At 39.1% G+C, this 15,237-nt stretch overlaps 1 protein-coding gene across 5 annotated transcripts in view; it reads right to left on the bottom strand.

The window, feature by feature from the left end:
* The window catches only part of MCTP1 (multiple C2 and transmembrane domain containing 1), a 296,095-nt gene that overhangs the window by 260,747 nt on the left and 20,111 nt on the right, over positions 1–15,237 (bottom strand). Inside the window, exon 1 of one of the 5 annotated variants that reach the window (XM_009684472.2) lies at positions 5,320–5,412. The exons of the other annotated variants lie outside the window; for them this stretch is intronic. Within the exon in view, the coding sequence (XP_009682767.2) occupies positions 5,320–5,409 (90 nt within the window). The 5' untranslated portion in view covers positions 5,410–5,412. Of the gene's footprint in view, positions 1–5,319; positions 5,413–15,237 lie in introns of those variants that run through there. 5 annotated transcript variants of the gene reach the window in all.

Here is a 15,237-nt window from a genome sequence, read left to right as displayed (position 1 = left end):
GCGCAGCGGGCTGCCTAAGGAGCGCTCACCTGCGCAACGCTGCTAAAACCTCTGCCTGGGCTGCCCCCGTCACCGGGTGGGCGCTCAACTTTACCAGGATATAAGAGCTTGCATCCTGAATTCTGCCAGTCATGAAAGGCTAGCAATGTTACCTAACCCCACAGGTGAGGAGAAAAGCAACTTCCTCCAAGTGTCCCCAAGGGCAATGCAAAGAGACTCTAGAAACAAGAATAAATCAATGACAATTCACAGGTCATGCACTGTTTGTCAGCCAGCAGCTGGCCTGTCACCTTTTGCCATTTTCTTCTAGTATCCACGGCTAAATCACATTAAAACACAAAGGTAAGCACAACTATTATAAAAATTGCTTTTTATATACTAACAACTGGAACTGCCATAAGACTGACTCAAGGTAGGAGAGGCAGTCTGATAGTGCAAATAAGGTAGACTGCAACATGTTCTTGCCATTAAAACATAATACGAAATAGATAGCAATGTGAGAATGTAGGTACTAAAAGGAAAAAAAGAATGCTTCGTCCAAACAGCCAGTCCACGTGGAAGTGCTACTTACGAAGTGAGAGAAGGAAAAAATGTGAAAGGCTTATTACAGACATCCACCTTTTACAAACACTGAACTGAAACACGTTGAAAAGACAACTTAAACAGGTTGCTTTTGGCAAAATACTTTAGAAAAAGAAACTACTTACGACAAGACAAGCTTCACTTGACAGCAAATATGATTCAGTTGTACAGGATTTGTTACTTAAAGCTCCACTTTTCAGATAAAGTGCACACACAAAGAATATTTAACCATTACAGCTATCATATCCTGTTGCTAACTGTTCTTACACGTATGAAGAATTACTCGCACTTATACAGCTAACAGGTTAAACTGTCCTCGCTTGTCATTACCTTGCTGCAAAAGCAATAATGACTTAACTTTGAAAGATAGATCAGAACAACGTACCAGTGTTTTTCTTTTTGAATGAACATATTTTGAGTAGATGAAATGGACAAGTCTCCAGCATTAACATACGAATAAGCACACATGGAAAAGCGTAGCATGAACGAGGTGGTAGCTTTCTTTGACTATTACTTGGCAGGCTAGGCATCTGATGATGCCACGGGTATACAGCAATTCCTAACACCGCTCTTCAGCGATGCTGCAAAATGAAGTACAACCTCAGTACGTTAAACAAAACACTAATAAAGTACAAAGGAAACAAGAATTAATTCACTTGTCCCGTAAACTGAATTTGGAAGGTAAGACCGCTGTTTGGGGCGGCCAAACTTTTCCTTCAGCAGTCTCTATTTTCTTGCCTATATGCCACTAAAGTGTAAAATGTGATACACCTTGCACAAAAAGGTAAACTGAGATCCCTTCCCTAAGCTAATTCTTTCTGCTTTATTTATATTAGACACACTTTAGAATAAATACAGAAACAATTAAGCAAGTCTTCGAATCCATTTTCATAACTACTAGGTGATAGATTTATCTTTTATTCATGTCTTCTATAACCAGTGCATCTTTAATGTTTTCCTGTACAGTAGCACACCTTTAACACTAAGTATAGAAAATGACTATCCAGAAAAGACTCTAGTTTGAAGTTCAGAGCGGTAGGACATGTGTATTTAGACATTTTCTCTACAGAAGGGTACTGAACCAAGGTCTCTCAATTCCTAGATGACAGTCTGTCTCATAGCATGAAGGGCGGGGAAGCAGACATGACCACACCATCCTCCTTTCCCTCCCATGATGTAAAGAGAGCTTCTCTAAGTATTTCGTAGGGAACCCAATCTTAATGCTGGGCAGTGCACAGGCTCTGAGCCTGTCTATCAGAATAAGTTCTCCAGAGCACAGGTTCACATCGTCTTCAGCTCTCCAGTGGGTTTAGACAGAAGCCGTGCACTGGGCTGCGCTGTCTGGACTGCTCGGGACACGCACGAAGCAGAAGCAACTCCCTTTGGAGGATGGTGAGGTGAGGCAGCGCTACGCTGAGCGAGCCTCACTGCCTCCTGGAAAGCGGCTCTGCAGCTCCAGGCCAGCAGATGCAAAGCCAGATGCTTACGGCATCCACATCCTCAGAGCATGACCAAACTTGGGCCAAATCCTGAGCAGTGTAAACTGTTTCATCTACCTTGTATGCCACCTTGTATGCCATTAACACCAGATGAGGACCTAACCTTACAGAAAAATTAATTCTAAATAACAGAAGCAGTCTACACCAAGAACAGTAATTAATATAATCAGGTCAGGTGTAGAAGGGAGTTCTTTAACCTGTGGCAAATAAGCAAAGGCACTTAACATTCAAAACAATTAAAAAGCTAATTAGCTTTCCGTCAATTGCCTGCTAAAACACTATTGCTCAATTTCATCTGTCTAAATCAACCACTTGAGGATAATAATTGTACTGGAAAGCTCCTCTGGGGGCAGGAAAGCTGCTTGACCTGGAGAGCAGCTTATTCCTAGGCCAGTCTCTTACCTGTGTAATTTTTCTTTTTTCCCTTGGCATTTTAAGGAAACAGATTTCTCAGAGAATCTCTGTATAATATATCTGAAGATATTTAAGAAAAATACTGATAGATAGCAAGGATCAACATACAGGTCTCTCTTTAAAGGGATATCAACACAACAAAGTTAAATATAATGGTCTTGTGAAGAGAAGTCAGCCTCTAAAACCAGAAACATTTTACATGCAAAGATAACTAAAATAGTTGAATGACAATACATCCATTTTGGATCACCAAAAAAACCCCCCATCCCCTTGGTATAAAGTGTTATAAAAGCTAAACCTACAGAATAGGGAGAGCTAGAAATTGCTGCGGGGGTTTTAGCAGGAGTTGGGGGGAGAACTGAGGTGCGTTCTGTTTGGTTTTTTCAGTGTTTATTAATTTGAAAGAGACATTACAATCTGAGCACAGATGATTCAGATGATACAGAACTTAGCTCCAAATTATAAGGAAAGAGTAGCCAGTCAGACCACTCTTTATAGTTATTATAATAGCACATCGAAAAGACAGTATTAGACACCTGTCAAAGTAGTACACAAGATTTCTCAGCATGCTTATTGCTATAATGGCTAATCCAGTAATAATCCTGCATTTCACATTTCAGAACCACTTGATCAACACATTGCCCCAGTAGCGTGATGCACAACTTTTCCATAAGGAAAAAAAACCTGAAGGAAGTGTTCAACTGTATGGAATTTTTTTGCACAGTATCACTGGGAGCTAAACAACACTTTAATGTATTTTATACCTCAAGGCACTCCTTCCATTACAGGCAAGCAAGCAGCACAAATGAAAAGTGTTACTTACAGCAGGTTGGCCCTTTCTGATACAGAAAAAAAAAATGCTAATTTATTCTTCTCCCATGGGTTACAACAAATAGCAAGTCCCCAAATAGGGAAAATGACACTGTTTTTCTATTTGTCTAAGCAAACTAAAACATAGTAGATTGGGAAGAGCAACTAACATTTAGCTCTATTTGGGAAAGCAATTCCTCTGACAGCCTACAAAGGAGAACTTTATCAAAATGCTTGTCTGACTTATGAACAAGTACAATAAACACCAGAGGCCCCTAATCTTGGTCAACAACTGGAATAGAGCTATTTGCTAGTAGCTGCCATGAACAGTGTTCTCATAGTTTTCTTTGCGATATATCCCAATTTTTTTTTTTTTTTTTTTTTTTTTTTTTTTACACAAAATGGAAGATAAACTATGAATACAACTACAGGTTCCCATCTGTGCAATGTACAGAAAAACTGAGAATTTCAGGTAGATTATACGATGCAACAAATGAAACCTCCATCTGGCATTTCACTTCCAATAATCTAGCCAATGAGCAACACACTGCCAGGAACAAGCAGAACTGGCTAATGGGAATTAAAGAATAATCCTGGATTTTGCTAAGATTAACACACTAGCCCTTTAATAGCTATTGCTACTTTTAAACAGGGACATCTACTAGATGGCAAGTATGCATACAATATAAACTAGCACCAGACGAATTAAATACTCTGCATACTTTCCACAAGATAGGTGAACTATTCTCAAAATATCAGATGCTTCAGAGTGAGTTAATATATTCAACTAGTTATGACCAGTACAGTTATAAGATGTCAATTAATAAATATTCCCTTCACTTTTTAAACATGCTTTGCTAAAACAAAACCAAAAAGAGAGAAAAAAACCACACAGACACACGTACACGTTCCGTCATTCATAGCTTCTGGGCCAAAATTCAGAGAGCAACGCATTGCTGCCTTTCCAAACTTCAGTCTTCCTTTTAATATTGAGAACAAGGATAATGCCCATTAATTTTACTCTGAAAGTTACTCCTCAAATTTAATCCCAAATATGAAGACTTCAGCACTGTATTAATAAACCTCTCCATATTTTAAAAATAAACTCATGGGTCATATTCCTGCCCTGCTCCTAACAAATTCAGTCAATAAAAAACACCAATCCTTTTTTCTGCCAAACCTCAAAGCGCTGAAATATTGAATTTAACATGTACTATATGTAGCTGAAAACCATCCCATTCCCTGATGAATTCCTAAAGCCAAATGATGACAACCTCAGCCTGGATGCCCTAGAAAGTCTCCACGATAGAAAACCTCTCGTCTCTGCTTTTCCAAGCATCTTCCAAAGGACAAACAGCTTGCCTGCAGACTCCGGGCAGTGAAGGGGAACCGGCTCGTATCTTTTGAAGGCTGCATGTACCAAAATAAGTCAACAGTGACACACTAGTGCAACCCTCCTGTATTCTGGTAACTGCTATTCCATCTGCCAGAGCACCCTCCTGCGACAAAGGGGAGTCTGCAATGGTTTAATAACTGATTAATAGGAGGAATACAGAAATGACACACAAAGGCACCAGCAGCTGTTCAGTCTTTAAGTACTGCGTTATTATCGTGCTACTATTAAGAAGAAAAGAGCAAAATCCAAAATAAATGGTCCATAATGGTTCTGGTATAAACCAGGATTAAACAGTGACTATGATCATCACGATGGTGAAGGACCCCCATTCCATCTGAAACTCTGAATGGACAGACCAAGCGGCTACCTGCTGTCACTAAGAAAAGTACCTCAGGATTTTATTTTGCCTCAGCCATTAGGACAGAAACCGCTGCATCGACAAAGACTCACAGCTACCAGCAGCACAGTAGCAGGGACTCTTGCCTGATACAAACAGCGATTCTGTTATCTTCCTTGCATGTTCCCCTGCCCTTCAGCCGATTCTCACCTCCTTCTCCCATGCAGGTACATGCACGCTCACATTCACAGATTTTGCCCAGTTCTGAAACCGAATACAACCTGTTCTGTTGAAACCAATTTCCCAGCAACAGCTGACGGCAGTCCTCCAGACCCAAGCATCTGTCCGTGACTGGCCATCTCCCCTTGCATCCTAAGGACAGCAGTTATAATCCTACCGTTACTAGTTCATCTCCTTCTTCCTCCATCAGCCTTGTCACATTTCTCAAGAGCAGCAAGAGTAACCCACATCGCATCAATCAAATCAGAATAAATCAACAGAATGAAATCATTCTTCTTTGCTAAAAAAAGGACTGAGTGACAGAGTTAAGAGACTAACTGATATCCTTCTCCTTAAAAGGGGACTTGTAAAGATTTTGAGTAACTTTGTCTTGCATAAGCATTCCATTTCAAAATGCTGTGTGTTGTTCATGATGTTTCCTTCTGGGTATCACAACCTCTCCAACTAGGAACGCTCCAAACTTTGGTATGAGTTTTCCAATGCATTTGTCAAGGAAATATGTCAACATCTCTGTGCTTAAAGTTACAACCCATTCTTGATTGTAACTAAATGATGTCAACAGCTTTTGTTCTCCAGTACCATTTACTGCAGCAGAAGTGAACAGAACGCATTAACACGCGCAGACCCTTGCCTTCACATCGTGGGTGTCTCCCTCTTCCTCATCCCTCTACTGGCACATAACTGAATCCTCAGGTTTGCGTATGCGTACCAGTGCCCCCCCAAGACATCTGAAGCTAGCTCAGAAAAAAGATATGACAGTGCAGAGGAAGTGTTACACAAGTGTGGCTAAAAGGCCTCACTGAGGATGTTAGCTTGGCAGAGCGCTGTACTACTGTGAATATACTATTTTTGGTGCCTCTTCCTAGACATATCCAGTGTAAGATGAAAAGTAAAAGTTATTCCTTTTCTCCTACATATTTTAAGCCCCTTGTAAGAAAGGCATACTCTTGTACTATAAGAAGCTTCTTCTCCATCTGTAATGAAAGCTAACGATACCAGGATTTCAACAGAAGTTGTTATTTCAGTACAGATTATGTGATAAGTTTACTGGCAGGGCACTTTTCAAATAGTAGAATTTCTAAATAGCGTACCCCCTCATTTTTGTGCTTCATGATCAGCATTACAGAAAAACAAAAGTATAACCAGAAATCATGATTAAGTATACCTTCTAATGCTTCTATCTTGTTTTTGTTAGTTAATGTTTTATCAGAAGTATGGCAGGTCTATACGCAAACATAATCACATTTAAGAATACTAACTAGAAAGATCTAATAAATTCAGTACTAGCCTGCAACTCTGACACTGACAGGGGCTTCTGGCAATACATGACTAACTACAGCCTGTATTATTCAATATGTTGCTACAAATAGGCCTGAAGCTAGTGTTCGTCTGGAGGAACACCATGATAGAATACCAGCAGAAACTGTACAGCTGAGGTTAACTATTTGGCTTCTAAGCATTTGAAATTATTCAACAATACTTGAGACAGGTGCTGTTCTTCAATGTATCACCTCTTCAAAGCCATTCTTTTTGTCCTTCCTCAAAGGTCTGTTTGCATGTGCTCATTATTTTAGAAACAATTTCTGATAGTACTTGGTACTCATAGGAAAGGAACAGAATTTTCTCAGAATCCATGAGTTTTAAGAAAAATTAAATTTCTCCTGCAAAGGAAGTGAGAATTTAGAACCAAAATAAAGCAGCACTTTGCATACTGAGATAGCGCTAAAACAAGGTATACTGAAAAAAGCAGAAAGAGGTATAACTCATGAGACTTGCAAACCCTACTTTTTCTATCACAGCAGAATGTTAAGGATGATTCTTATTTCATTTTTCTATTCTTGATTAATATTAACATAAGGAGGTATCTGAAAACAGGGAAGTTATTTATTCTTCAACATTAGATGACTAAGAAATATTACCTTTGTAATGGAGTATAAAGAGATCTATGATATACAGCAATTCCAGATTAGATGACTAATACACTTAAACTTTCTGAAGCTGAGGCTTCCATTCTCAACACATCGAAAAAAAATAACAGATCTTTCTGCCTAAGTCATTCACGCTTATAACGTATCATCTGGAACCCCATGTGCAATATGCTACACGGCAGAACGCTGCTGCAGCCTCACACCAAATGCATCGCCTTCACACAGAACCACGTAGCCATCCACCATATGTTTCTAGTCTGAAAGCCAAGCAAGTGAAGCATCCGAGTGCTGGAACTGGAGGAAAAAAATAAAAAGAGTCTGCGTAGATACCAGTTTACAAGGAAAATCCTGTCATTCTGTGGGCTATTTCAGAAATGCAGAACCACTGGGATTAGAACGCATCTTCCTATTGTTCAACATTAACTCGCTCACAGAGAACACTGCGATATAAACCTCAGCACTGCAAATGCAGGGGCAGATTAACGGTTACCCTACATATTGAAATACCTTTTGTCAGTTGAATCTTTGATATAAATCTTAAAATGGGAAATAGACTAAAATTTCCAATTCTTGCAACCCAATGAGGTTTTTTTAAGCATCACACAAAGGTTATATTATGCATATGCATTTATTCTTTCATATTTCCTGACCTTACCTGATTTCCACATGGTATTATTATCTGTACAAAAATATAGCAGAAAACCAAATTGCAAAGGCTAGTTCTTATGACATCAAGGTTAAAAAACTTTGCACATTAATAATATATAGACTAAAGTAAATAAGAAAATCAAAACCATCATTAAACGTTAATAATGGCTCAAAGTTAAGAATGGAGTTGTTATAATTGCAATAGCGTGATAAAAAGTCTGTGCCAAAGAGGGACAATAAGCCTTGTACCGCATGGCTAAGGATACCCTTAAAATCAAAAGTGGAACCTTGATTTCTTCCCTTCTACTAACAGACTTCTATGATCTTCTCTGTTTTTCATCAACTCTGAGAACTCTAGTCTCTCCATCTACTGGGCATGAAGTTTCATTGGATAAACTATTCCTTGCTCAGCAACCACAAGTCACTTTTTTCCTGCTGGAAGCAATCTTGTCCCCACTCTTCAAGATTTCATATGCATTTGCCAGACAGAATCAGATAAATTTTTTGAGCCAAGGCTTAAATGAGTATGTTGAATTTCCTAGTTTGGGGGGATAAAAAGGGTTTCTGGACAGAGCAGAGGAGCTTCACCACAGCCGAAAATGAAGTCCAGTCCAAACTGCATAAGAATCCACTTCCGGAAAAAGTTGAGACTTCTTTCCCACCCATTTGGTCTCCCAGTATGCACAGGGACAAACCAGTCTAAACTAGACTTCAATCCATTACCCTTTTAAACTTGCTCTGTTCCAGCTTCCAACACTGGCTCAAGAGGGCTTAGAAAGAGAGCCTGTCTCACAGTTACCAATAGAAGCCTTAGTTATTGTTTTCCTTCTCCTGTAATTGCATAAGTTACTGCATAAGTCACATTACCTAATGCAGCCAACAGAAAAATTCCTGGGTTTTCTTCCCTCTAGCATGATCCACATGATGTTGATATTTTTTCTAAAGCTTAACTCCATAAATTATCTGTTATTAGTGACAGGGCAGCCTAGCTGCTGATTTAATAGTACTCTCAACAGAAGCAGAGAACAAACATCTGATGGGTAACTCTCTTACATAAGAGATGAAACAGATAGGAGCTCACACAAGGCGAGAGACTAATCACGATATTCATTAATTGCAAGGTACTGAATGCCTTAATTGGATATGGGGCAAAAAAAATGAACGTGCCTCACCGTTCCTATGTTGTTCATTAAGCGTTTGCAAGCCTTCCAAAGACTTGGCCTGACACACTCACCTGCCAGTGACAAAAGCCCAGCAGACTGAAGGCCGCCAGATCAAAATCAAACGGATTCTACCCATAGCATGCCTGGTGTTCTCACTAAGCCAGCTTCCTTACATAAAGGGCACTCAGTTTTTCTCCAAAAAGAATCTAATCTGCTCGATATCGCATTTCATGACTCATTCTTGCATATGATTTTTTTGAGAAATGGCTGCAGAACTTCCCCGGAACAGGACAGAGAGGAGAGTCAAAGTTTATACATTACAGCTTTTCAAATAATAGAATTACCTTATCAGTACCAGTGGATAAACTGGTAGCTAAACAAATGGCTAAATTTGCTTTGTTTTTCTGCAAAGAAACTGACCCCCCCCCCTTTTCAAATGAGCAGAGAAAGAGGCTAGAGAAAACTTACAAGAAAGAAAGAAAGAAACAATCAGATTTCCACATGCACGAGAAAATCTTTGAAATACGGTATTTCATTCAGAAGCATGCACTGCTGCTGCTTCTAGAGTTTCTTATAGCAATTTTTGATTTCAGTATGATAGAGGTAAAAGTAGGAAAAATAGGAAGGGTTTGACTTCAAAAACTAAAAAGATCTAGAAGTAAAAACAGCCAAGAATCACAGAAAAGAGACTGAAGTAAAGAATAAATGCTGCCTGCAGATGGTTCACATTTGCCAATATCAAAAGGAAGAGACAGTTCAAGAAGTGTTGGAAATACTTTAATATTTTGATGGCCCAACTAAAATCTTTTCTAGCACTGAAGTTCCATTCCTACTGATGGCAAAAGCTTTAAGTGTTTTCTCCTGTGCGGTTACCTAGGTACATTTCTGAATAGCTTCAACATTACCCAAACACAGCACTCATTCTGATAATGTGTCTTTTCACAGATTAAATAGCCTTTCTATAATCCAACCTTGATTTTTGCTCTACTACACTTCTGGAAAAAAGCTGGAGACATCAAATATTTACCCGGGTAGGGTCAGTAGGAAAATCACTTATCTCTGTAAGGGAGGAGGAGAGAAGTGGCAGGAGAAAGCTAAAGTTGATCAAGATCCCCTTGACAACAGTATCAGGTGATAAAACCATGAGCCATTTCTCCAATAATTTATCTCCTTAGAGGAAACAAAAGCATGGGGTTTTGCATTTATGTAACCCCCAAAGAAGCAGCAAGTGAAGAATTCTGCCTATACCCCATCTTATGGCCACCAAATACGTGCATGCTTTTTGACAGGACCTCCACTGCATGGCATTTACAGTTCCCACAGAAAACAGCTTGTCAAGATACTCTTTTAACCTGGATCTTCAGGTCAGAAGAGCTTCACCAGGCACATGCGCCATTAGGATAGGTTCTTTCTGTGGTAGCGTTTACACATAAGCACCAACTCTTCTGTAGTGTTAGATCACATCTTCTTGGGTATAAGATACTGGCCCACAAGGAAAAAATACATTAATAAATGAAGAATTCAGGAGCCAATGCTAAGTACCAAGTGCTCTCACTTGGTACCCAGTTCAGCAGTTAAAGGCTTTCCCTGCTGAGGAAAGTGGGAACATGTAAAGCACGGAATACCACAGAACACCCAGCAACAGCCAAAAGTTTTATTATCTTAAGTATCAGTGATGCCAAGCTTCAAACGCATCAGAGCACAAACCTGATTTTATGGAAAAAAAGTATGTTCTAAACATATACCCTCATTTCTAAGGGTATAGTGCCAAGTAATTAGCAGACTTATCAAAGCTAATGACTAGAAACTCCTATGAACATCCAAAAAAGTCACAGATGATAGAGCAACTCTAATAGGTCCCCAAACTAATGATTTCTCTTAGGGGAACTTTAACACAAACATAGGCTATACTTAGTCTATTTAAAAAAAAAATGAAACAGGTTGAACGTCATACTTCAGTAGTCAGCTTGGGTATTCCCAATCCTATGCATTACAAAGTCATTTTAATTTTTAGTTAATAAGAATTTAAAAGAACATTTTCTTCAACGGTTTTTGATTTTTACCCAAGTAGCTTTATGACAAAGATGCAGAGGCAAACACTAAAGCACACTGAAACAAACAAAAATTTAGCAATCACGTTAAAAGCTCAAACTAGGGAACGACTGTGGGAATTAATTTTTAATGTAAAGTGTGTCCATTTTTGTTCTGTCCTTTGAAAAGTCAGAATTACCTAACATTGGGGACTGCCTTATATTAGGACCAATATGGTAACATTTAAAAAAGTCGTGACTATAACAAAAAGGTAATGAACACTACAAAGAAGTCATTGAACTATTTGAGAGGAATCAAACAACCTTTTATGATAGATAATTTCAAAATAGTACACTTTCACTACTACAACATCACCTGCATTAAAGGTCAAAGATAGTGATCTGTAGCCTATGAAAAGCACAAGGATTAGGATACTTCAGTAAAACTTCCAATAAATATCAACTTACATTAGAAGCAGTAAGATTTAATGGATCATACCCTGAAAGTACTGAAGTAGTGCCCAAGCATGGTATGGTGTATGGTGTGCTACTCTCTCTCCTGTTTTCTCACTGAGATACAAAACAAATTAGTCATTTCAACCAGCATAGCTACACATATCTTGTAGCATACAGGCTTTATTTCAGGGTCAAGTCAAGTGACTGGAATTACTGACAAACACCCCAGTTCTGAAATACCTCTATACCCAGGTCTCATTTCTTAAACTTAGAGCGTGAACCTTTCAAAATTAGACTGGCTGACAGTCATGGTCTATCAAAATCTCTGAAACAGAAAGCCTCTGACTTGATGGCAAAACATGAATCCCTTTGTCAACAAAACTTCACTTCTTACCAGTCCACAGCAAACCTTTTCCTGTGTTTGATATGGCTTACCATTTCTCTACCACTACAAAAATGCATGGACCATACATTACTATTTTCCTGAGCAGAATACAAACTCCAAATAAAACAAAACCCTGTACTGAAATGAGTGTAGTTTAATTTACAGTTTAGATAAATTAAGTCTACCACAGCTAAAGTTGGGGGGACTTCTACTTTCTTCTACAAAGGAAGAACAAGCCCTTCTTTTCTTTTAAAAAGCTTGCAGCTCTAGGGCTTATATTATAGTTATCTATTTAAAATGCCCTAAGAGATAACATTTACTGAGATCCAGGATCAATAACAGATTAGGGAGGAAAAAGCAGAATTTAGCCTTCAGATCAATTCAGAGTTCCCAGTCATCTTGCCAAAGACCAGCAATTCACACGAGAAAAAAAAATGACGCTTGGCTTGATTAATATGTCAGTACCATATCACAAGACAAAATAGTTAAATTAGAACTACCTACAGAGCTGGATTCTGAATGACACATTGGCAGTTTTAAGACTGTGTAGTCATATTTTTTAAAATGCTAAAAAATACTTCTCTTTGCAATAACACAATAGCTGGTGATGAGTCTCACTAATAATTTTCCGTATGCAACATTTCAACATGACAGCAAAAAATATTTTTCAAGATTTCTTGAAAATAACAACTCAAATTCCATACCCATATTGAGGTGTTTGGCTTTTTACATTGAAAAAGTTCAAGAGAATTCAGTATGCTATGACATACACATTGCTAAAGCTCTGAAAATAATAAGCACTAGAGTTTTGATGCACAGTCATTTAAAATACAGATGGAATGGTTAGTTACCATACTTATGCCAAAAGTCATCACCTTACAGCAGAGCCACTAGGTAGAAAATAAGCACCTTTTTTGTTGCTTCAGCACAAAGATCGGTGCAATTTAACTTAAGCCGTCAGACCATGGGCTAACACAACTAAGGGAGTTCATGCATCTTATTTGGCCAACCGATACAGAGAAAGAATAGCTGAAGCATCTTGCATTTAGGTTTGGGAATGTACTGAATGAAGAAGAGGAGAGGCTGAGAACTGGGTTCAGAAAGTCTGAAAGCTAAGTGGAAATCTCACCACTGTCTACAGTTACCCAACAGGAGGGTGTAGAGAAGGTGGAGCCAGACTTTTGTCAAAGGGGCACAGTGATAGGGCAGAAGGCCAAGGATATTTTTGGAATATGAGAAATTCTGATTCGATATAGGGAAAAGCTTTTTCACCATGAGGGTGGTCAAATCCCGGAAGAGATTTGTGCAGAGTCTGTAGAATCTCCATCACTGGAGATGCTCAAATTTAAGTTGGGCAAGTCCCCAAGTGACCTGATTTAACCGGACCTGCTTTAAGCGGGACTAGATAACCTCCAGAGATGCCTTCCAAACTAAGTTATTCTAAAAATCAAATTCTAAATTAAAAATTCTTATTATTGTACATACCTTTGTACTCAAGGGAGTTGCTTTGTCTTAAGAGATGCATTTTTGTCATTACTGACACGCACGATCACATAAGGATATGGTTGTCACCAAAACTGCAGTTAGCAAATTAGATAATGTGGTGAAGTTATCTGCAAAAGGTACAGCTTTAGGGATTGACAGCTCTCAAGATATCAGTACTGTTCCATAACTGACATGTCCTATCCACCAGCTATTATTCTCAACACAGGGTTTTACTTCAAATGGCTTTACATATGAGTAATCAAGATAGAAAAAAAAAAAAAAACTTAAACGCGGTCATAGATTAAAAAAAGTAAATCAACAATTACTGTTAGGTGGCTTTAAGATATCTATGTGGTAAGTACTTCACCCAGAGGATAAATGCTAACTGGCCAATTCAGAAAAATGATGCAGCTCACTTTGAAAACCCTAGAGAGACTCTTTAGTGAATTATAAGCAGAGGTTACTCAGTACAACAGAATTGTATTTAATCACATCCTGTCTCCTGATTTTCAGGTCAGCTTATACATACGCTGTTTTAACATATGGTGAGTTAGGAGATGGATCAAAGGCTGAAAGAGCATGAGAAATACATTAACACATCTGAAATTGCTGAAAGATAAATCTTTTACCACAAATTTTTTTAAAAAACAGGAAACAGGGCAATATAGAATCTATATTCATCCCTTGATAAAATCAAATGTCTAATTAAATACTTGGAGAAACAAATAGCCTTAAGAAACTGCAACAGCTTTTTTAGGAGAGATGAGCTTTAGCAACAGCTTTTTTCTTTGCTTGCTAAATCAAATTTCCATTAACAAGCTGAGTCAGAAGAGCCTTGAGTTTAAGTATCCACTCATCTACTTATCCCCTATTCCTGAGTGGCCTGATCCCCAAAAGAAAGCTTTCTCTTTCTACCTAAAATTTTGCACTTTTATTCTCAGTACCCCTAAACTATGCTCCAAATATCTGTGCAGATCAGCTGTCTCCAACCCTTCATATCTTGTACTGGCATTATCTGAGAAAAAGGTAATCCTTGAAAGTCAGAAGTGTTCAATTTTCCTCATCACTTTTGCTTTCCCCAGTGCAGTCTCTTAGAAATCTAAAGTAGCAATTAAGATTCCCTTGAGTGATCTCTCTCTCAATGTAGCTCGCTCTCTATGTAGCTTTTTTACTGACAGTTTCTGCCTTTTCCCCCCTCCCCTCCTTTATTTTGTTCTTTTGCCTACATCGGCTGGACCTTTTACTGAAAAGTGACCTGTGACATGCGTGAATTAGACCAAAACAAGCCACATGTTTCCCTACTGTAACTTCAATGGCTCTAAGCCAGGTAGAAACGTATTCCAGTACAGATAAACATGCACAGTATGTCAGTCAGGTACTTCGACCGGCTCTGCATCCCCTTCCGCATCAGATTCAAAATTCTCCTGTTTGCTCTTCAGGGTTCCTCACAACTCTGTCTCTGCTCCTGTTTCATCACTACTCTAACTATTTAATTCCAGCTTCTCTTTCTTCCCTCATTACAAAGACCAGCTCCTTTCCCTGAATGTGCAACCTCTGAGGGAGAGGGAGAGGGAGAGGGAGAGGGAGAGGGAGAGGGAGAGGGAGAGGGAGAGGGAGAGGGAGAGGGAGAGGGAGAGGGAGAGGGAGAGGGAGAGGGAGAGGGAGAGGGAGAGGGAGAGGGAGAGGGAGAGGGAGAGGGAGAGGGAGAGGGAGAGGGAGAGGGAGAGGGAGAGGGAGAGGGAGAGGGAGAGGGAGAGGGAGAGGGAGAGGGAGAGGGAGAGGGAGAGGGAGAGGGAGAGGGAATATATAAACAGATGCATTTCTTTAGGTTTTTCTCAGCATCTCATCTATCTTGCATCATGAT

This window comes from Struthio camelus, chromosome Z (assembly GCF_040807025.1).
Source record: "Struthio camelus isolate bStrCam1 chromosome Z, bStrCam1.hap1, whole genome shotgun sequence".
Classification (NCBI taxonomy): domain Eukaryota; kingdom Metazoa; phylum Chordata; class Aves; order Struthioniformes; family Struthionidae; genus Struthio; species Struthio camelus.
This window is presented reverse-complemented; position numbering and strand designations above follow the sequence as displayed.